At 39.6% G+C, this 24,174-nt stretch overlaps 1 protein-coding gene across 9 annotated transcripts in view; it reads right to left on the bottom strand.

Annotated features, from left to right (window-relative positions):
* Positions 1 to 24,174, bottom strand: part of RASGRP3 (RAS guanyl releasing protein 3) — a 97,558-nt gene that overhangs the window by 5,653 nt on the left and 67,731 nt on the right. For 8 of the 9 annotated variants that reach the window (XM_032497333.1, XM_032497329.1, XM_014565772.2 and 5 more), the window contains 8 exons: positions 23,728 to 23,901; positions 23,219 to 23,335; positions 20,933 to 21,208; positions 15,104 to 15,181; positions 11,636 to 11,752; positions 6,926 to 7,041; positions 5,708 to 5,855; positions 466 to 502 (listed from right to left, as the gene is read on the bottom strand). In XM_032497333.1, coding sequence (XP_032353224.1) covers positions 466 to 502; positions 5,708 to 5,855; positions 6,926 to 7,041; positions 11,636 to 11,752; positions 15,104 to 15,181; positions 20,933 to 21,208; positions 23,219 to 23,335; positions 23,728 to 23,901 — 1,063 coding nt within the window. The remainder of the gene's footprint in view (positions 1 to 465; positions 503 to 5,707; positions 5,856 to 6,925; positions 7,042 to 11,635; positions 11,753 to 15,103; positions 15,182 to 20,932; positions 21,209 to 23,218; positions 23,336 to 23,727; positions 23,902 to 24,174) is intronic. The other variant, XM_032497332.1, reaches the window with a different exon arrangement.

The following is a 24,174-nucleotide window of genomic DNA, read 5'->3' as shown; positions in this document are numbered from 1 at the left end:
TTTCTCATTGTCATCTATGATTTAGCAGAGAAGGGAATAGCTGTGTGAGCGTGGAAAGAAATGCATAGGTGTTACAGAAATAAGCACAGGTTGTTGTTGTTGTTTTCCCCCTTGAAGGCAGAGTTCTTACATACAATGTTTCCATTAGGCTTGCCCTCCTCAGAGTTCTCACCTAACTGTGTGCAGATGATGAGCCTGGCATCTTAGAGCTGGGGGCTAGATGTGTGTGTGTTGGGGGTGGTGATAGTTTGCTTGCTCTTGTAACAAGCCATAAAATTCCAGCCTGGTCTCTCCAAAACTCCAGGGAGTCCTTTCCTGAACACATTAACTCTTCAGTTGCCAATGGCCCCGAAGCACTAAATTCTCTATAACACCGAGGAGCTTTGGTGGTTTCCATTAGGCAAATTTGAGTCCTGCCCCAAATGTCACAATGTAAAATTTTAACAACAAAAGAAGTTTATTTACCTTTGCATTTGTATCCTTGCTTGATTATGCCCCAGAGCTGTAACAAAAGACAAAGGAATGTCAAGGAATCTGAAGAGAAATCTGGAAAGAAAACAAGGCCACTGAGAAGGAAGTCCTGGGAAGCGTGATGACTGGTGGAGCACAAACAGGATGTAGCTGCTCCTGACACCCTTCCTGTAGATAGAAGAGCCCTCTCCCAGCCCACTCCAGCTGGGGCAATAATGGGACTTTTGCTTCCCTTTTCTTTCTGGAAGCCAAATGGGAGCTGGGATGGGAAACTGACGTGGGTGCATTTCTGGGATTTTGGCATAATGCCCTCTCAGCAAAATTCACCAGGAGAGACTTTGTTCCTCTGCATTTGGAAGCCCCTAGCTCCCTCTGCCTTCTTTTTAATCACTTCAGCTGCTCTTGGCGCCCCCTACAGGAAATCAAGCGACCAAAGCGGTGCACATCCCAATGACACAACAGCATTTTGCTTGGTTATTTTCTGAGAAGCATTTCTATCTTGATAGAATACAGAAGAGGAAAAGGTCTTGTATTTATTCATGTATTTATTCTCTGCATTTGCTCGGTGTTTGGCCTGTGGCAGGGCTATGGGAGATGCAGAAAAGGCTCAGAGCCTGCCAACCAAGTAGGAAGCAGGATGTGCGCAGTGACAAGTGTCTCAGGAGAGATGTGAGGGCCTACAGTTCAACGAGGGAGTGTTTGCCCAGGTGCATCATCCTGGTGGTGGTGTCCCTGCCCTCTGGACACACTGTGATCTCTGGGAAGAAAGAGTCCTTTCTTAGGCCTCCCATAGCACTTGCATATGGGAACCAGGGACACCAGGAACACACAGTACTGATGAATTAAATGGGCTTAGCTCAAGCAGGAGAAGCTCCATTCCTAACCCTTTACTGGTGAGGTTAAGTGGCTGATATCTACCTCATAAAATGATTTTGAAAGAAACAGGTTGGTGGCCTGCTGAGGCTGCTGGGGTGTGTAATAGGGGAACAGCACCCTGAGTGTGGGCATCATGGCCTGAGAAGAGTAAGTAGCTGCCGACATGAAGTGACTCAAGGCATTAGGAAGGCTGCTCCTTACCCTCTTTCTGACAAGGAAATTCCATTAGTGGAGAGCGATTCCTTTGAGCCTTAAAGGTTATTTGGTCCCTCGGAACACATTACTAAGATGCAGATGTCTCCGGGGACAGAACAAGACAGGAAGGATTATTAAGACAACTAACTGGAAGCAAGGCCTCAGGTGCCTAGGATGACCTGAAGAGGGGTAGGGAGGGGTCAGCACAGAAAAGGGAAGCAGGTGGATAGGACAGTCACATCTGTCAGAGCTGTAAGGATCTTTATGATAATCTAGTTTGCTTCCCTTTTATAATAGGTAAATGTGATGATCCAGGAAATTAAATAATTTGCACGGTCCTGCATCTGAGAAGCTTTATAGTGATAAGAAATTTTTCCCTCACAGAGCCCTTGGTAAAAGTAATAACAACGATAGCTAAAATGTATTGAACTCTCACTGTGTGAAAGACAAAGTTTTAAGCTGTGTGTAGCAACTTAGTTAATGCTCACGCTATCCTTGTTGAGGTGGGAAGCCCCATGAAAAAGACAGCAGGACCCCCAGGCAGGGCCAGTACTCTCCTGCCAGCACCATCCAGTTCCCTGGCCCAGTGGCATTATCTTGCTTTTTGCCTCTAAAATGGCTTGGAAAGCAGAACTTACCCTTAAGATTCTATTGGTTCCCTCAGCTAACTCCTGATTGGTCCATTTGTAGTGCTTCATTTGCATAGAGCTCACTCCTGATTGGTCTATTTCTACAAAGCTCATTCCTAATTAGTCAACTTTGTTACACCTTATTTGCATATGATGTTGCAAAGTCCAGACTGGCAGCCTATAAAAGCCTGTGTAAACGTACAGATAGGGTCCAGAGTTTGGAATGTTAACTCCTTTGGGCCTGCTGACGTAATAAACCTGAGTTCTCCAACCCTCCAAGAGCTGCCTGATCTCTCATCTGGATCCAGGTTGCTGTAACAACTGAGCTGTAACACACTTTGCTGCAACATGGTGAGACAGGTAATAATAATTTTCTCATTTTTACAGATGAGGAAACTGAGTTACAGAGATGTGAGGTCACTTGGCAAGATCTCGGAGCTGGTGAGTAGGGAAAGAAGAATGTGAAGAATGTGTCACTAGAGGGAAAGACAGGAAGCCATTGCTCCTGAACGTTTTGTCTGTGATCAGAGCAAAAGCCACTGATCTAGGACAAGAAAGGGTAAGATTTTAGAAGCATCCTAATATATGGCTAGGGCACATTATTAGCATAACTGCAGAAACTGCTGAAAAAGATAAAGTCAAGCGTGAGTCCCATCAGGAGGGCAAGCCAGGGCATTGCTTGCTAATGCTTACTTAAGAACCAGGAGACAGCACGAGGCAGGAAGAGGCTCTGGGTCAAAGTGCCAGTCAAGGACAGGACAGGGTACTTCCCACAGTCCTCTGATTTTGAGACCTCAGGCTGCTGTAAAATTTGGAGTGATTGTGGTGTAAGGAGCACTGGACTGGGAGTCAGGAGACCTGAATGTGAGTCATGGTCCTGCAGCTAATAATCCATGTGACCTTCAGGAAGTCACTTAACTTCTCCAGAACTCAAAATAAGGGGATTAGCAAAACTTTTGCAGTGCTGGAGTTCTAATTCTATGATCAGCGTATTTCAAGTAGTGTCTCTTTGTCTTCTTTACCCTTAAAGTGGAATGTATTTCAAAAGCAGGTGGTTCAGGCACTAAAAAAAAAAGGAATCATTCCCCCATGATTCCTTTTAATGACCCTTCTAGAGCATTATATTTATAAATCTCTTTGAAAACCAATGAGTTTTTTTTGGGGGGGGGAGGCAATAATGCATTTATTTATTGTTTGAAACATTTTCTTATGACAATAGAGTACCAAATTTGCCGTATCTAAAACAGTATTTAGGTTACGTGGTCTTTTTTTTTCCACTATTTTTTTGTAGTTTAATTTGTATTAAAGCAGTTTAAATTTCTTTCAGTCACTACTTTGATTATGTAAGAAACACATGCTCACTGTAGATAAATCAGAATACACAGATGAACAAAAGAGAATAAGAATCTAAAAATACCCATACCCCTCCTACCTAGAGATAATTATCATTTTTTATTTTGTTATATAAATTCCCAGGCATTTTTCTTGTGTGTAAATCAAAATTAATTCAGGTTTTGCATAGGACATAGGATATCATAGCCAGAAAACCAATGAGCTTTTTAAAAAATATGTGTAAGTAAAGATCAAATCAAATTGTTCCAATGGAATTAAATATATTTTAAAAAATAAAAGGACTATTAAAACTTTAAATGAGTTAATTTTAATTAAACTCCAAAAATATCAAGGAATACTAAGAAAAGAAAAGTTTACTCTGAGTTCTGTGACATACATATCTGATATCATTTACATGACAACAACATGGCAGGTAAGTCTTAACTCCCTTGTATAGATAGGAAAATAGAGACTCAAAGATGGTCAATAACTTGGTCAAGGACATAGAGTTAATAAGGGGCAGAATTGAGGTTCAAAGCCGAAGATTTCAGACTCCAAGTCCAGAGCTTTCTACCTCATCACAGCTGCATCAGGAACCTAGTACCAGCAAATCTGCTCCGATGAGTTGGGGAGAGGAGTATGGAAGCTCCCAAGATGGCTCACCTTGCTGCTTCTACAAAACCAATGCCTCCATGGAAGGGAGAGACATCCAGAAGGACTGGAGAGCAGAGAGAAGAACTTGAGATTTGGTAAGGCCTACCAGCTCTCACACCACACCACGGGACAAGTATCTCAACCTGACTTTGGGCTGAGCCTTGCCATGGCCAAACAGATTCCCTGGGCCCCACTCTGCAGAGAGAGTTACACATGGCTCCCTCCCATTTGAGCATTTTTCTGGTCTAGATACAGGCAAAAAATCCACAGAAGAGAAAACATGAAAAAGGAAACGTATTTGTTTTATGATAAAGTGATCAGGTGATGCAATCCCAGTGGCGTAGCTGGTAGAAGAACCTCTCCTTCTCTGAGGTGGGTGAAGAGAGCTGGTCAGGCTGGTCTTGCCCCTTGACCACATCAGCTGCTATGACCACCTGGGGTCATCTTCAAGGTAACACTGCCTCTTATGTAACCCACTGTCAGTGGGGTGTGTGCTTGAACACAGACTCATGCCTTTGGCAGCCCCTCTAAAGCTGGTTCTTCAAGAACAAAATGGGAAAATGTAATTTAGTGGGAGCATATATAATATCAGCTTTGAATTCAGTATGTGTCCACAGCAGGGCATGACTGCTGAATGAAGCTGACATGACTGAGCTGGCATCTGGACCAAGGAGCAGTAGCCTCACTCACCTGGCTGCTAGGCTACCCTCACCTAGAGTACCACATCTTCCATCTTATATAACTTGGGTATCAACTAGAAGAAGTTCAAGACCCTAGGGTATTTGTTTAATACCATGGCCAAATCTGACTTCAGTTGCCAAAGAATCATCAAATGTGGGGAAATGAAGTGTACAACCTTCATTTGTTGCAGTGATGCAGGTAGAGCCAGAACACCTGCGTCTGAGTCCTAGTTCTAGCCATTATTGGCTGTGCAATCCTGGGAAACTTGGGTTGTCCTCTCTGGACCTCTCTACCTTCACATGCAAATAGGGAGAGTAAAATGCCGACCTCATAGGCTAGTTATAAGGATTAACTACACTAATGCCTCTGAAATAGTTCATACTGTCAAGTGCTGAGTAAATGTTATTATTACAACCATCTTCTCTTTGAAAAGATTTTTTCTTCTCTGAGTTATGAATTACTGAGCCATGCCATGATGGAGTTCTAGGGACTGACATGTATGAAACAAGAACTGAGAGGAACTGGCTAAGATAAAAACTCCCCTTAACTGCACCCACTTAGTGATGAATTTCAGGGCTCGCTGGGCAGAACCTTTCCCTGGCAGGGATGAACAGACAAACTGCTCTCTTGACTTAACAGGCCTCACCAACCTTCCCTGTCTTCACCAGCCCTGCATTCCTAGAAAGAACATAGCTAAATCTGCAGATCTTGCTTTTGTTTTTAATTGAATTTTTAATTTTAGGGAGTCATCATGTTTTACTTCTGATCTAAGGCAGACAGAGGACTCCGTTACTGCATCATCTTCTTACTTTCTGAGAATGCTGCACAAATCACTAGATACAGGAGAAAACAAGGGAAAACAGACTTACAAATCCTGCACAGTGTTCACAGAAGGTTGGCTTGAGATAGGTCATCTCCTGAAAGTTATGGACAAATCCTGGTCCCATTTTACAGTGTAGTTGGGACTTAGCTCTCAGGAAGTAAGCCATCATTTCATCTTTACTAATTAGGCCATCCCTGTGAAGAGAATCAAAGAAAGGAGGGGTCTTTGAATACCATGTTGCTAAGTAGTTGCCACACTTAAATCACTCGCCTTCCAAACCTTTTTTGTAGCCAAAAGCAGGTGGGGAATGTTCACTTCCCTGATACATCTGACAGGAGGAAAGGACCTGAAAGGACAGCTGTTAGGTATTCTTTGTTCTAGTTAAACAGTGAAGATCAATTAAGGCTTTAAGACCTTTATTATAAAGTACCAAGGCTTTACTTGGTGTGTTGCAGTATTTACAGATTTTTTTTTAAATTCTCACACCAACAAAAATATTAGAGGATTTTGATGTGATATAATTTGAACATTTAACCAACATAAAATCCAGTATTTCATTACAAATGATTTTTAGACTAGGAACTAATATCACATAATTAAAAATTAAGCAATAAAATATATTAATACCATGGTTTCTTGGCAAAAATTTTTAAAAATCATTATTTTTTTTAATGATGCAGGTTTTAGCCTCTAAAGTTATTTAATTTCTCAGTAATCATTTGAAGATAAAGAGTAATATATTTTTTCTTTGTTTCTCAAGGCAACCTTTGAACTAGCAAAGAAAAAAAAAAAAGCATGGACACTTCTCAGCTATCTGCAGCCTTCACCTGCTCTCCTGAAGACTGTAAGTAATCTAAACAAAAATCTTACTTACTTGATCACTTTTAAGATTGCCCTCAGGTCCACTGATGCTGAGGACTCTACCAGGCTAGATCTACATATGTTTCTCCTTTATTCTTTTTTGATGGAAGCTTTGGGGTTGATGAACTAGCTAAATAGTAGAAGTAATATAGGAAATGAAGAGCTGGGCTAATTTGCAAACGAGCACTTGTACTCAACACTGATTATGAGGTCTGCCTTGTGATTCTATCCAACCAGTCATGTTCATAGACACCAAGAAAAAAAAAATCAGTGAAAAGTTAGACATCTCATCACGCTAGGACTGAAGCTGTCAAGATGTAAATTAAAGGTTTCCCTGCTCTCCTGTGATAGTAATTTCCTACTTCAGGACAGTTGCATTACAATATAACAAAATTAAACTTACTGATCTTTGTCCAGCACACAAAAGGAATCCAAAAAGGGAAAATTGGCAGCTATACTTTCAAAGTCCTCTTGAGAGATGTACCCATCATGGTCATGGTCATAGTTTCTAAACACAGACTGCAAAGGAAAGACAAATATTTATTGAATGACTGTGAGTCAGGCTCTGAACTCATTATTGGGAAAGCAATGATAACTAGCATATTATTCTTTCTATCAAGGTGCTTGGAATTTAGTGAGAGATAACAGAATTGAGAAGCCTCTGTGGTACGATGAGATAAGAGCAGTGCTGAGGATAAAGACAGTGCTGAGGGGAGGGAGGAGGAAGATTTAAACAGGTTTTCTGGAAAAAGCAAGGTCTAAACTGAGACCTCAGGGTTGAGTAGCAGTTAGGCTTGGTGAATTCACAAATGCCAATACCATAACAATAGAAAAAGAAACTTTAAAATGTTAAATTATCCCCAAATCAAAGTATACATTTAATGCAATTCCAGTTAAAATCCTAGTGGGAATTTGTTTCAAATGAACAAATTGATTCTAAAATTCCAATAGAAGTGAACATGTTGAGACTAGCCTAAAATTGTTTAAGATGACAGTAAAGACCTTAGGCAAGGGAAACAAAAGCAAAAACAAACAACTGAGACTACATCAAAACAAAAAGCTTTTACACAAGGAAAGAAACTGTCAACAAAATGAAAAGACCATCTACTGAATAGAAGAAGAAATTTGCAAATGATATATCTGATAAGAGGATAATATTCAAAATATACAAAGAACTGATACAACTCAACATCAAAAAACAACAACAACAACAACAACAACAACAACAACCTGATTGAAAAATAGGCAGAGAACCTGAATAGACATTTTTCCAAAGAAGGCTTACAGGTGGCCAACAGACACATGAAAAGATACTCAGTATCACTCATCTCAGGAAAATGCAAATCAAAACCACAATGAGATAGCACCTCACACCTGTCAGAATGGCTACTATCAAAAAGACAACAAATAACAAGTGTTGGTGAGGATACGGAGAAAAGAGGACTCATGCACTGTTGGTGGTATTGTAAATTGGTGCAAACACCATGGAAAACAGTATGGAATGTCCTCAAAAAATTAAAAATAGAATTACCATACAATGAACTCATCTACAAAACAGAAACAGACTCACAGGCTTAGTAAACAATCTTACGGTTACCGGGGAAAGGGGTGGGAGGGGATCAATTTGGGAGTTTGAGATTTATAAACGCTAGCCACTATATATAAAAACAGATTTTTAAAAAATTTCTTTTGTATAGCACAGGGAACTATATTCAGTATCTTGTGATAACCTTCAATGGAAAAAAATATGAAAATGAATATATACATATACATGCATGACTAGGGGACATTATGCTATACACCAGAGACTGACACATTATAAATGACTGCACTTCAATTAAAAAAAAAAAAGAACTAACATACAATCCAGAAATTCCCCTTCTGGGTATTTTTTCCAAAGAAAACAAAAACACTAATTTGAAAAGATATATGCACCCCTGTGTTCACTGCAGCATTATTTATAATAGCCAAGATATGGGAAGAACCTGTGTTCATTGAAAGGTGAATGGATAAAGAAGATGTGGTCTATGACACAACATTGTGAACTGACTGTAATTCAACAATTAAAAAAAAAGACGTGGTATATAAATAAAATGGAATTTAACTCAGCCATAAAAAAGAATGAAATCTTGCCATTTTTGACAACATGGATGGACCTAAGGGTATTTTGTGTGCCAAGTGAAATAAATCAGGGAGAGAAAGACAAATATCACATGAGCTCACTTATGTATGGAATCTAAAAAACAAATGAACATACAAAACAAAACAGAAACAGACTCATAGACACAGAGAACAAAACAAAACAGATACAGACTTACAGATACAGACAACAAACACATATACATGAATGAATAGGTGAAGGAAATTAAGAAGTGCAGACTTCCAGTTATAAAATAGATGAGTCATGGGGATGAAAAGTACAGCATGGTGAATATAGTCAATAATATTTTAATATCTTTGTATGATGACAGACGGTAACTAGATTTACTGTGGTGATCATCTTGTGTTTTGTATAGAAATATCCAGTCACTATGTTTTATATCTAAAACATCTGGAAGGTCAATTATACTTTAATTTAAAAAATGAGGACTAATGAGGGAGAATGTGCCCTATCAGAAATTAAATATTCTATAAAGCTACATTAATCAAAACATGTATTGCAACTTATTACAGAAAGTACATTCCAGGAACAGATCCATATACGAATATATATGTAGGAATTCAGAATATCAAAAAGTTATCTATTCAAATCCACAGGGAAATTATGGATTATCCAACAATTTCTGTTGAATTAAATAGCTAATAATTATAGATGCATTAAATATTTTAATATAAAAAATTATAAAAGAACCAAAAGTAAATAGATGAAAATATTTTTCACATTTTACAATCTTTGAGTAGGAAAGACCTTTCTTGGCCTGATATCAAAGTCAGATGTCATAAACCAAAACATTTTATTACAATAAAATACAAATTTTGTCTGAATCAAAAAAGCTCAATTAACAAATTTAAATATAAATGACAGAGAAAATAATTTGCAACATATATGAGAGCAAAGACCCAAAGAAAAACAGGTGATCACCAAAGTGAAAATATAGATGGTCCAATACATTCATGGAAAGATGATCAATTCTGCTAATCATTATAGAAGTACTAATGAAACTTTTTTTTACCTCTCAGATTGGAAAACATTCAAATAACTGATAATTTCCTAGGGTACGAGAAAATAGATACTCTCATATCAAGTTGGTGAGGCAAATACCCACAGTTGTTCTGGAGGACACTCTCTGATGCAGCAATTCCACTTCTAGGACTTGTTCTAAGGAAATCATTGAACAAGCTTGCTCAATAATATACATGTATGTGTGTGTCCGTGTGTGTAGAATAAAGTCATACAAGATAATCTATAGGTTAGCAGTAGTTATCTCTACACAGTAGAAATACCAAGGCCTGAAAGTTAAACTTTCTATTTTCTATGTTTTATGTAAGGTTTTAATATTTACAATGTTTCTGACTTTCTTTATAATCAGAGAAAGAGAAGTTTTTCCATTGTCCTCTGCCTAATAGGATTTTCAAAAAATTTTGTAAGTTCTCCCTGGAAACTCATGTATGCAAACATATATTTGGCTTAGAGTCCAGTTATAATGAATCTTTCTCTCTTTTCCCTAAAGTTTCTGTCTGTTCTGTTTTATCTATATTGCCTTACATTGCAAGCTGCTTCAGGAGTATTTTGGGAAGTAGGCAAATTATAGATCAAAAAATTAATTAATCAGAAACATGATTGTTTAGCACCCATTATAGATTTACCCACAGATAACTGAATTTTTTTGCAAGTCCCACTATCAGTACTTATTCATAATCAAAATTGCTTAAAAATTAACTATTATGGAGTGCCTATTATTTATAGTCTAAATCCATATTTATACTGAGAGTACAAGATTTTTTTGTGAAATAAAATTCAGTGTGGAAATTCCAGTAAAACGTGGCCTTTCATTTCGTTAAACCAATTGTAGTCAATTTGTCCAACCTTCCCCGTGAAATTGGAGTTAGAGAGAAGAGAAGAGAGACAATATAAGGGGTGGCAGGAGAAACAGAGTCCACCTGTGGAGCAAAGAAAGTCTGTCTGCAGAGAACGAAGTGAGCATTCAGAGAAAAAAAGAGATGAGAGTAGGAGAGAGAACACTTCTATTCTCCATTTCCTGATTCTAGACCTTCCTGAGCTGCACCTCCAGGCACTGGGATCCTTTGCCCACCTTCCCTGGCACCGAGTTGGGTCTGTTACCACCATATCACAGGCCTCCATGCGACCTTATCGCCTTCTCACCCAGCTTCCTTCACTCTTTCCTGACCTCTCCTTCCTGCCTCACATGCTCCATGTAACTTTTCTTTCAGCATCTCATAGTTCCATGGATGTAGAACATTCTTTCTTTTTCCGTAAACATCCTTTCCCAGCAAAGAGCACATTATACCCCCAAAGACTTGTTCCTGCTGCATCAGAGGATGTACTGAATCCATGAAAGTTGGTGTTTAATCAATCGTCACAGTTTCCAGTGCCTGAGATATTTCCATCTTTCTCACACCAGTGCTTTGACTCCTTTCTAGATCGAAGACTCTGACATAATCTTGCCCTTTATGAACTGATGTTTCTGATTTAAATGGCATTGTGCTGCGGTGTCACAGACCTTCAGATACATACAACTGGAGAAATGATCCAACTTACCAGATTTTTTTCTACCCTCAAGTAACCAATTTATTGGGCATTTTACTATGACCCATGTGGGTTTTTAATGAGTAGATTCTAATCCTCAAACAGCCCCTCCGGCGGCAGGGGCAGTGACAGAAGTGTCCAGTGCCTAGGGAACGGAGCGGTTCTAAACAGATGACAGTATTTGCACAAGTGAGACCTGCCAGACAGGAAGGGGACAGGCGGCCTTCCTGGGAGGCTCTTCCCCAGAGGCCAATGCCGGGTAGAGCTAAGCATCTGCTGAATTGCTCCCACATGCCAGAGGGCTCTCTTCATGGCCTCCATCTGATTCCTGGGCAACCAGAGAATATACTGGGAAGACAAAGGGGCCTTCTGGCGCTCGTTTTTAACTTTCCTTCAACCACTTACCTCCACTAATTTCCGTATGTGCTTGTTGATGACCGTAGGGTCTGGCTTTGGCATCACCCCTGATGCCCACTCCAGGGGCACCACGGGCTTGGTGGGCGTTGTAGGGGAGGTAGGCTGCTGGCACAAAACACACAGTTTTCAGCTTTATCTGGGGCCTTGAGCAATTAGAGCCAAGGACACTGAGAAAGATATGTGACATTTGTGTATTAATAATATCAGTAAAAACTTATGTTTATGTATCACTTAAATGTTTTGAAAGCAGACACCAGTGGAATTTTTGTTAATGGAGTATTCTGTCAATAGACTCTAACCTGTAACTAAATACATGTTTGGACAGTGCATTCTGGTTAGCAGCAGCTAACCTGTGTTTTTTAGATGGAAAAAAATATCGCTCTTCCAGATCATCCAAAAATCCTATTCAAGTTCCCCCAAATAACACTAAAACACCCTTAGACATCTCTACAACAATCCATACAGTTTTAAAAATATAATACAAAATATATAAAACACCAGTTATCTAATTCTTAGTGACAAATTAAGTGTGTGCAGTAAGCGGGCATCAGTGCACGGCCAAGTTTCTGCCCTTAACGCCAGCAATGCCAGCATCTCTCCTTATACGCTTAACCACTTCTTGACTGTTTGGCTAATCATTAGCTCTCTTGAGTCCTCTTTGGTGAACTTCCTTTCTCCACAGGTTTTTCCACGTTCTTGCAAGACATTCTCACTTAATATTGTGGAGAAAATGGTGGCGATAATGCAGAACACATTTACTCAACACAAGCGTGAAACCCAGTCCTACCAGGAGCCCAGCCAAAAGTGCTGTGCACTTTGTATCCTCTCCCTGGGACTCTCATACGATGAAATATTTTTGCTGGTGCACACATACAAGCCTGCACTAGCAGGTTTTTTATTTGATACTGAGTTGGGAATAAACATTTCTGCAAGAGGAACTGAGAAATAACTGTATTTAAGCCCCTACCAATGTTGAGTGGTGGGTGTTGCTGGAATCCTGTGGGCCACAAACAGGATGAAAAATTACCTGCCTTCTGAATATGGTACCTCCATACTCAGTCACATACACACACACACACACACACACACACACACACACACACACACGTTCACACATCTCAGCTCTTTTGGTCAAGCCTTTCATCTTACTGTTCTGATAAAGGATTAAACCCTTGGCTCCTAAACTATACAGCAAGTCACCCTGCCCAGAGCACTGCAGTAAATTCAGAGGAGTAGCAAAAGATATTTCAAACTTCCAAGGGAAATACAGCAATATTCAACATTTGTCGGATACCTTGTGAACTACCTTCTTGAAGTAGTTCACAACTCACACATTAGACCAGGCAACGTTTCTTTCAATGATTTCGTATCTTTATGAAGCAAAATGTCAATGTGGAATAAGAAATGAGTAACAATATCCAATCTGATTCCAAGATTTAAGAAATTGTACAGTGCCCAACAGGCACACACATCCACTATTGAGTAATTGCGGTTATTTAAGAATGAAATAAAAATATTATTATCAGAAAACTATTAGATATTTCTTTTGACCTAGAGGTACATGAAGTACAACATAAAAAATAGACACTAAGGTGCCACGACAAACAGAAAACTGTTGAGAGGCTCTGGGACTAACTAGGTGAGGTCAGCCAGCACCCACTGTAAGCACGTTAAAGCTAGAGGATTTAGGAATATCATCAATAATGTAATCCTGACTGGAAATTGTTCTCCAGTTACCAGCATGTGTCAAACACTAAGCACAAAGTGGAATGACATTCCACTTAGAGAAGAGACAGAAAGGGATTGGGAAATGTGTTTTCACAGATTCATAGGATTTTAGCACTTAGAGGGGGTTTCAAAAGCTTCTGCTTTTACAAAAGATAAAAAGACTTTTTTTTAAATGTTGGATGGAAATGTGTCCTAAAATTGGCAAAACTTTATCCTGAAAATAAAGTAAATCTAAAGGGCGCAAATCAGGCAAGTGTGCTAAAATGGTTATTCCTACCCTGCTTCTGAACAAGGGGTGGTGGGAAAGTGACAGGCAGCATCCCGTGATAGAAAAAGTACAGGTGATGGAGGCAGATAGTCCTGAGAGTGAATCCCAGTTCTCCCGCTTACTGGCTGTGTGGTCTGTGAAAGACACCTGTGCTCACCAGACTGTTTCTTAACACAGTTAATGAGGTAACACATATCTGATGACATGCCAGGTATCCAACAACCAACAGGTAGAAATGAAGGTGCCCGGTTATAGGTACAGGAAGGTGTCAGGAGGTGGAAATGCTGTGTGTGCATCAATAGTGCAGCTTGCCACACCACGGCCAGCTTCCTCACACTAACGCTACGGGATGAGGGAGGAGCTTATAAATTCCTTTTTCTCAGTAAAGTTACCTTTCTTTCTAGCTCTCTCTCTGTCACCTCACTGCCTGTGCTGTATCTTCTCACATTCTGCAGTGTCCCCAGGAGACGGGCCTCTTGGAACTGGCAGGGAGGGGAATGTGCTGATGGAACCACCATACTCACTATTTTAAGAACAGATGCTACCAGGTCAACTGACTGAGACTCAAGGTCATGCCCTCCCACCTGGCCTTCACTGTGAACAGCATTCACAGTCATTCTGCCTCTTTCAGTTCGATGGTTCAGAATTATAGTAGGTATTAACAGATGGACAGACTTAGGATCTAGAGTTGTTGGTAACATGACAGAATTCAACTGGTAAGGAGGTAACACATGAGATTTCTATAAGGAAACTGATCTCAGAATATGAGTGTAAGAAGTAAACATGAACTTTTTCTTCAACATGCAAACCTCATCTTCATTGTAAATTTCTAATTTACCTAGGTATTTTTTTTATTAGCACAAAACATATCTGACCTACAGTCTACTTACTAAAAGTAATGAGGAGTGTACGTTCAGTAGTACAATTTCCTCAACTCATTATATAATGTTTCTTTATTAAGGGTCAGCTATCAATTAAGTGAGACTCTAGCCAATGTGAAATTGAAATGTTGAGCTGAGTTGATCATTAGTACAGAAACCTGTGAATTATGATCAGGGTATTTACAATTTATTAAGTCTAATTTTATGTTAAATGGGATTTTTTAAAAAGCCTAGAGGGTCTAAGTGATCTGTAACGTTAAAATGAATTACTGTATCTTCATCTTCTTCTTTTTTTTTTTTTTCGGTCCTATATGTAGATGAATTCTCAGAGACGACAAACACATAGAAGAGCAACAATAAAAAGGAGTAATTGTGAATGGTATATTGCTTTATTAGCCTCTGATGAGAAGAAATAATTCTCAAATTGTCAGGGCTAAGCTGTTCTACTGGTAAAATGGGAAGAATACAGATTTAAAAAATTTCTTCAATCTTTAGATCACAAAGCACCACTATAATGGCCAATTATTATAAATGACAAACAATGGTGTTTGGCATGAATCCTTAGAAAACAACACCTACCGATTTAGAATTTCTAGGCTCCAGCACCAGTGAGAGTTTGTAAATGTCATCTTCTGTGTGATAGAGGTCCAGAGAAAGCTACAACAAATTAGAAGGAATAAATAAGTATATTGGATCATATTTATTTATATATTTATTTGTTACATTGCTGAAATATTTTTCAAACCAAATGCTTAAGCTTAATGTCTAATAATTTTAGTGAATGCCAAATATTAAAAAGCTATCATGCAGAAGTGGAAAATGAAATTTAAAAAATTTAAAAAAAGAAAAAGTTAAACCTAATGTGGTCTTCAGCATTAACCAATAAGGGGTTAATATCCAAAATATATAAACAGCTCATACAACTCAATATGAAAAAAATAAACAACTTAGACTATTGAACAGCATGAATAAAATTTGCAAAACCTTAAAATGCATGGTCCCATCCACCTAAAACAGAAGTCTTAAGACTTAAAATAAGCCTGGATAATTTCCCCCCGTGCCCTTCAATGTTAAGACACATGATAAATCACACCATTTCACCAGCAGTGAGGAGAACCAGGTGCCCTATCATTTTTTTTGACCATGTAGGCGTGAAAATTTTCCTTTAATATATTTTGTCTAAAGGTAAAGACTTAATGTGTATGAGTGTGGAGAAGGAAGAGAAAAAAGGAGAAAGTGAGAGAAAATTCAGAGGCAAAAGTATGTCTTTTAAGGATTTATCTTTTTGTTCTATCTCATTTCAAAAAGAAGCTGACATTATAAAATGCCATTTTTGAATCATTCATTCTTTCACTTAGCAAATATTTATCGGTCATTTAATATGTGTCAGGGACAATCTTAGTCACTATTCTACCTACTAAATACAATATTTAAATTAAGGGTTTCATACATCTGGTCATATATTGCTTTACCTAGACTTTATCACCTAAAGGTATTTTCTAAACATAATAAAGTTGATTTTATTATAAAATTGCCCTTAGCATCATTTCAGATCATGAAAATCCTGCTTACAAAGAATGAACACTGTATCCACCTTCCCCTGAACAGCAGTCACTCCTACTTCCAAGGCTCTGCATTTCTGCAGGAGAGGTACCATTCCCGTGTTAGAAATAAATGCTTTTAGGATCCAGCCAACTATATAAAAGTGAAGTGGGATTCATGAAAGAGATATTGTGATAGAGACATTGGTATAACAATGTCTTTGGAAAAGAGGGTCTTTGCAAATAACGATTAACTTGGGGATCTTTCCTCTTAGCCTGACAATAAGAAAAATGTGTGATAATTAGTGGAATCTGACACTGGATATCTGGATTAGGGAAGCAATGGGGGAGGCGTGGTCTCTGACAAATGAGAGGCAGCTACTACTCAGCTAAGGCAAATTGTTGTCAGTCTGACAATTGCCACGTCTTCTAATTTGTCAAGGGAAGTCATAAATCTGGCGTTTTATATGAAATAGCCCCATTTAAAAACTCTGGCACCTAACAACAAAAATTTTTTTATGATTCCATGTGGGCCAAATAAAACACATCTACCATGGACAGTTGCCCACCATTTTGTAAATTCCACAGTAGGAGGCTGTGCTGGTCTTAAGCCTATGAAAGCAGGCAGCATATCTGTCTCTGTGATCCCAGTCCCAGCTTGCTGCCTTGCAATGTGAATGCTACATAAGTAGAGAGAAAACCAAGTGACTTCTTCCGTCTGAATTCCTTTTTATCAGGAGTTAATCCAGGCTTTGATGGGCATGTTCCTGTCCTCCTGACTTGGCCTCTAGTGACTGGCATCGGCATCTGCTGGAGAGGAGATGAAAGCTGTGCTGGAACATCCAACCCGAAATCCAAATAAGCTACGCACTAAGTAGAAGAGATGCTCTTTCAAAAGACACAGAGCATCCTCAGGTATTTTCATATGTCAGATGGACTCTGTGATGGAAATGTTTTGGTCTTCTCCCAATGTTTGCTCTCCATTTCTTAGTGATAGTATGAACCTGGGGAAGTCATTAACCTTCCTGAGTTTCAGTCTCCTGCTCTGTTAAATGGGGATCATCAATAATAGCTCCCTCCCAGGACTGTTGTGAAGATTAAATGAGCTAATGTGCATCCAACGGGGTTTATTTAGAAGGCCACACAGATGAGAACTATTGAGTTTGACTCCCAGTCAATGCAGTGGCCAAATGCCACTGTGCTCATCCATGAATGCAGAGCTGCCTTCCAGGTTATTCCTGCCATCTCTCTGCATTCCCAGCCACAATCCTACTTGCATTCTCGGATCTCCTCTGGGCTTTATGGCCATTCACAGAGTGACCTGTTCTACTTTCTACACATCTTTTTTTTTTATAAAAAGATGAGGTTTCAAAACGTTTGCTTCTATCTAACATATTTTAAGTTTGATTGTTTCTGATGTTCTGAGTCACTGTTTCAGGTTGTTGCATTTACATCCACGCCTATCCGCAAAGATGGTTGTGGATTTAGTCTGCACCTTAGGACGGACATTGTCTTGACTGGAGAATTGGAAAATAAAACACACTCATCAAACTATCTCCATTCACCATTTTTGCAATTATTTCTTCTCCTCCTCCTCCTCCTTCGATTGTAAAAGTACAGGGGCTTTCCAGTAATTTGCATATACCCAGAATGGTAAAAGTAACTGATAGATCTAAAAATACTATGAAAAAATCAGACTATTTCATACACCATGAAACAAGAAGCATCAGCTTTGAAAGCTCCTGGTAACATGAATTGGGATCATCGTGGAAAATGTCTTCTTCAGATCTTCCCTGAAAAGGGAAACAGTCCAGATCCCAGCAGCTTGGTGGTGCGGTCCTCTTTCTTTCATGTGCTCAGTGCTGTTCAGGAAGCTAAGGTTACAATGATAAAAATGGCAAAAATAGTCCCTGCTCTTATAGACTCTGTTTTGTAATTAACTTTCTTTAAATCCATGAAGAGGGAGAGATATTATTTAATTTGTAGAGATGCAAAATAAAATGAATGTCAGCAATATTCCCACATAACAGATTAAATTTCCATCAGAGAGAGAGAGAGAAAGGCCCAACCTGGGATTCAGAAGTTTGCTATTTGCAGACTTGACCTTTATGAATCGCAGCTTCTTCATTTGTAAAATAGGGACAAGGGTATTACACCCTCTGAGGTCATATCAGGGTGCATGTAAGAATCTACTGAGGAAATATATATGAAAAGTTCTGTGAAAACTGTAATCAGTTATTACAGAAAGTTCATCCCACTGCATAGAGTAAGCATTTAGTAACTGTTGACTAACTTTAAAGTTCTCATTCTCTTTCTTCCAGGGCTCTCAATCATATTATCAGCTTCCTCGCCTGGGGCCATGTTTAGAAGCAGTCTCTTCAGGCAGAAACTTGACCAAGACAAAAAGAATTACCCCTTCAAAGGCTGTGCTTATGAATGATCTCACATGCATTTGGGCAGCTGCAGGCAACCATACAGTTCGAATCCCCGGTATGTATGTGGTTCATGAGATGCTTATTGGGCTCTAGTAACACCTAGTGGGAGTCTCCTCCATCTTTCTTCTGAAGGGATTAATCCACCTGTGGCGAGGAAGCAGGAGTGGGTATTCCTCTGCACTGAGCCTTCTCTTTGTTTATGGGGAGAGAGGAAGGATCTTAGCTTTAAATGGAAGCTGTCTCGGTGATCGTGCTCTTATGAGGGACTGTGCTATCCTAATTAACAGCTGCGCTGGAACCACAGAATCAGGTTGACACTTGGTTCCTTATTCCCAAGGCTCTACAGTTCCTTACATCTAGAACCAGAAAAGGTTAGAGCCGGATGAGACCTCGCAAATGAGCACTGAAGAAGCAGGGCTAAAAGGTAGGTCTCCCATCTTGGGATTCTTGTCGCTAGCGTACACTATACTACATAACACTGCCATTACTAAATATGGTGCTAGGTGGCTTCTGGATTTTCCTTCAATACGAGAGAGAGAGAGAGAGAGAGGGAATGAGTCTTTTTCTTGTTTCTTTCCTTCCCAGCAAAAAGGAATTATTTCTTAGCTTTTATTTCTAGAGTTAAGATTTTCCATTTGCACCCCAAAAATTTCATGCAAAAATCCTTCAGTATTTCTCTAAATATCTGTCATGATAATGCTTGCTGTATTTACAACTCAAAAATTTATTTTCTCTGCTCCATCATGATCTTTTTTCTGGATGAGAAATTGCCCCAAGTGTGGGCATCTGCTCTGTGAAATTATCTTCCATCTCATAGAGACAGTCTGGACACAGACACTTGAAACCTGGGCTACACCTTGGGACTGGTCTGCAGACATCACCTGTGCCTGTGGGTTTGCACTCTGATTGGGGCTGCAACTCTGGTCACTTATTCATAGAAACAGATTTACATGGCAAATGACTAATAAATGCAGGTGCCTGGATTATTGTGAGGTTTTTCCCCCTCAATAGAGAATGTCTGTGTATTTACTATTTGTCACACAAATTCAACCCCAAGAGATTTGTGTTTCTGTGTGTTGACCACTTCTGCTTTACACTAAGAGTGCAGCTGCCTACACCTAGGGGTTCTATTCTTTGGTAAGCAATTATGTGTTCTAGGAACAGTTTGTGGGAAGGTCTAGGAACGCACTCTTACTCCTATGCAGCAGTCCTAGAGGATTTAGCCCTTCAGAGCTTCAGAGCGGTTCTTTTCTTTTCCTATGGCCATTGGGAGGAAGTAGTCAATTCAGTATTGCAGCCAAGTTTCAGATGCTACAGTGTTACAAACCCAAACAAGGAAGTTGCTCCTCCACTTGTTTAAAAAGGGGTGAGAGAATTTGCTTATGCTTCTTGCCCCCTGACAAAGCAGCAGCCAATGTGAAATGTTCTCTTCTACACACCTGTGTATCTTAAAGTGCTAGGACCTAGAGACCAGCTAAAGGTATGTGCCACAAATGCCAAAAAGTATGAGCAGTAGATGAATTTCTTCTGACCCATATTATTCCTAAATACAGCCCTCAGTTCATCTGTTGAGCTCCAAAATATGCCAGGTTGTGTGTGAGGTGCTGAGGACATGTGATGTAGAAGGCATGTAAACAGAAAAAAAGAAAATCTAATGTCAAGTGATACCTCCTATAGTTAAAGTACAAAGTGCAAGGGCAACACGTGACAGATGTATGACTGCTTTGGAAGGGAACAGAGAATGCTCCAGAAAGATAGAGGCTTTTGAATTTAAACTAGTCACAGGGGTGGGTTTTTCCAAGAAAATACAAAGGCTCAGAAGCCAAAAGCAGCAGTTTGTAGTGAAAAGTAGAGGCCCAATAGTTCCCAAAGGCAGGTGTGATGCAGGATCAGATGATGACAAATGAGGATAGGCTGACCATCAGAAAACAAGTCCTGAAGGGCCCCGAATGCCAGGCTGGGAACTACATCTGGTGGTTTGGGGAGGTTGGTGGTGGTCGGGGACAAGGAGATGACAGAGATGGTCTCTACATTACTCCAGGCCTCAACTACAGCAGTGCAGTGAGGATCCAGGGAAGCTGGTGAGTCGAGGACATAGAGAAGGAGGTGATGACTGAGATAAGTGTGATGCAGGAGAGTGAAGCACTGACGACAGGGCTGGAGAGGGCTCTAAGAACTTCAGAAGTGGGAGATGTAGGGATAGAGACTGGGCCCCTCAAAGCAAAGGGAATTTTTTTTTTGCTAGATTAGTCTCAAGTCATGCTGATTATGGGTGTGGGTTTCTCTCTCTTCATCCTTTGAGATTTCTTCCCATTTATTAACTCTGAATTCAAGCCCCACTCCCTCCAAATAGTGAAATGCTGGCACAGCTCTTCCTGTATCCCCTGGGAAGTGATGAGTTATTACCACAAACTCCAGTCCCTTGGACTCACCGTGAGCAAGTTGATCAAATCCAGGTTGGGTTCCAAGTGGTGAGAGGCGTTCTGCAGGGAGACCAGTTCACTCAGGGTAACAGAGAGCTGGTGCATTTTCACAATGTTCACTTTGTTCTCCTCCGTCCAGTCTGGGAAAATGACATGGACTGCTATCAAATCTTTCAAGTGGACGCCAAGGATTGGGATTTTGAAGCCATCGCAGTCGGCAAAGGCCTTGCGGTAATTACAGTAATTGCCGTTGGAGGAGACCAGCTCCATCATTTCATTCCAGTTCTGGGAGCAGATGGAAAAGTAGAATTTTCAAACAGCCTTCCCTTCTGCCCACCCCAGGCCCAGCAGTGTGTGGCTAGGAAATTCCTCGGCTACTGAGAGAAGTATCAATTGTTGATGCAGGGAAATATGAACCAGGAAAAAGAAAGTTCGAAAAATGTACCAGGCCTGGCTATGAGTTGGACAGACTGTTCCACTCTGCTACAAAACAGAACAGCCTGCACCTCTGCCTACCTACTAGGGATGCTGAGATGTCAAATAGCATCATGTATATATAAGTATTTTGCAATTCCTGGAACTACTGCAATCCACAAATACAAGCATGTATTGTATCAAAGTATGTAGTGTATTAAAATTTCCTAGTTGTCCTTTAAAGTTGCATTCAAGATATAACTTGAAGGTTAATCTAGGGCAATATCGGGTAGGAACACACTGAGGTGTGAGATAGCTGTGGTTTTGGACTCTGCCACTAACCAGGAGGGTGACCTTAAGCAAATCACTCCACTTTGGGGGGCTTTGGTTTCCTTTTCTGTAAGAAAGAGGAGTTCAAATAAATAATTTTGAAGACATACTGGTGGTTCCAAGCCTCTATGAGCTTCCATTGAAATCTTATTCTTCACAATATTTAAAATATGTTTTGCTCTTTGCTGGACATTCAGTACAAATCTCAAGGAAAATGAAACACTTACATAATGAGCCCCATTATACTTGAAATGGGTGCAGTGTTTGAGGTCAGACAGCAGTGCTTCTGTGGCTTATATCCTCTTGTTTATATGGACAAGTTATTGTTGGTTGCCTAATAGCAACCAGATCTTCCTAATAGACCCTAATTTTGATCAGTCTGCTCTTGCCCAAAGCAGCCCATGTGACTCAGATAGAGCTGTTTCCATGCCCAGGTCCAAGGATGGGTTCTGATCATCATAATTCCATCCCTGTGGCTTGTGATTGGTTCAGGAACACAGAATTAAGCCAATCAGTACATTGTATTCCTCTTGATACTGTTATTGGTCCAGGGATGAGCATGTGATTTGAGATGGTCCAATCTGTCTAAAAAAGGTCTTTAATTCCATGGGGGCAGAGCTGAAGAAAGAAGTTTTTCCTATCTCCAACTTTCATGAATAAGAGAGCATAATTTTCCTGTTCTGCAGACAGCACAATCAGGAGGAAAGGCAGTCTGATGAAACAAACAAACAAACAAACAAAAACCAAAAACTGATACTCAGAAGAAAAAAGAGCAACTGAGCCAGAGCTCTGATCAGACCATGCCTGGAGTTGACCCTGCCTCTGGATGTTCAGGTATGTGAGACAATCTATTTCCTTATTGTTTAAGCAATTTTAAGATTTTTTTTTAAACTTACAGCTGAAAGTGTCCTTACTTATACAGCAAAGTACACTCTTATAGGGAGATCTATTCATAAGAATGAACTGTTCTTTTTTGCTTAATAAGGAAAAATTATTGTGGTTTGGAAATAAACATGGCAGAAAAATCTGGGTTTGGGAAATGACCATTGTTTAATTTTTTTTTTTTTATTCCTGACAACTCAGCTATAATCTGAGGGATTTCTATACAAGGCTTATGCCCCCCCCCTCCAATTCCTTTGTATCTTCCACTGTGTCAAACACAGTGCTAAGAAGAGAGCAGGTATTCAAAGACTTCATTTGAGGAAGGGAGAGAAGGAACCATTTTGGTCTTATTTGCCCTATCCCTGCCTCCCCCAATGTGTTTCACAATGCCTATCACATAGTAAACACCAAATACATATTTACTGAATATTTAAAATTACGATATGTTAATGGTATTCAAGGTATTCTTTCTGAGACACTTGCCACCCCCTCCAGCCTGTTTTTCCAAGTGGAATGGCTATTCCTTTACTATTTTATCCCTCATGTGTAACCTACTACTATCTAAGAAGAAACCTTTCCCCTTCTGAGTGACATTTATTAGGAGCATCTTACCCCTAAATAATTTACAAATGAATTTTTCACTTAGGATTAGGATCTGATTCACTGTACCTTTGAAACTTCTGAAGAAAGATGAGAATGGGTCTCTTTGAGCCGGGAAATGGAACTATGACTAAGGCCTCCCACCACTGCCATCAGGGTGTTAAAATTTTTGAGCTGAAGGAGCTTCTGCAATTAAAAAAATGTTAACTTCAATACTTTGTAACAATTTTTGAATTATTCTGATCTTTTCAAGTTACAGATGAAGTCATGTACAATTTTACTAACCAACATGTAGGAAAAATAATATCAATTCAAAATGAAGGACAAATGAAATCTACTAGAAAAATATATCAATCATTTCATAGAAAAATAGCTACATTAAATGCTTCTAAAGTATGGCCAATTAAAAGCAATCTTCTTGCATGAGAGAAGTATGATTTATTCATTAGACACTTAATGGGTAGTTTAATTGGCTTTTATCCTGTGAACCCCAAATTTCCTCAATGACTCTTCTCAACAGAGTGAATGAATATCTAGAATCCTTTGAGAACCCCAGTCTAATTAACAGACATACATACCTTGGCAACATTGATAAACTTTGTGATGACTTGTGCTCTTTGCTGAGGGGTTGGTTTGCTGAGAACCATCAACTGGACCCACTTAGAGATTCCATTAAATAAAGCAATAGACCGCTCCAAGGTTGGATTGTTCTCCAGGCAGCCATGGATGACATAACTTTGGTAATCGGTGAACTAGGAAAGGAAGATTCGGAGACTCTGAATTATAATGGAGTCTTTGCAAAATCAGAAATTAGAATGTTGCATGGAAGAGGTGAGATAACTGTTTCAGGACAACATAATGATTTCTTTCCTTTCACGTTTATAATGGCATCTTACAAGGTTAACTGTTTCTGTGCCATTAACATGTTATTCTGCTGATTTTCACTCTCCTATACAGACACACATTTATTGCACACCACAGTGTTGGTGGGAGAAGGAAGAGACAAGACTCAGAGTCATATTCCA

This window comes from Camelus ferus, chromosome 15 (assembly GCF_009834535.1).
Source record: "Camelus ferus isolate YT-003-E chromosome 15, BCGSAC_Cfer_1.0, whole genome shotgun sequence".
Classification (NCBI taxonomy): Eukaryota; Metazoa; Chordata; class Mammalia; order Artiodactyla; family Camelidae; genus Camelus; species Camelus ferus.
This window is presented reverse-complemented; position numbering and strand designations above follow the sequence as displayed.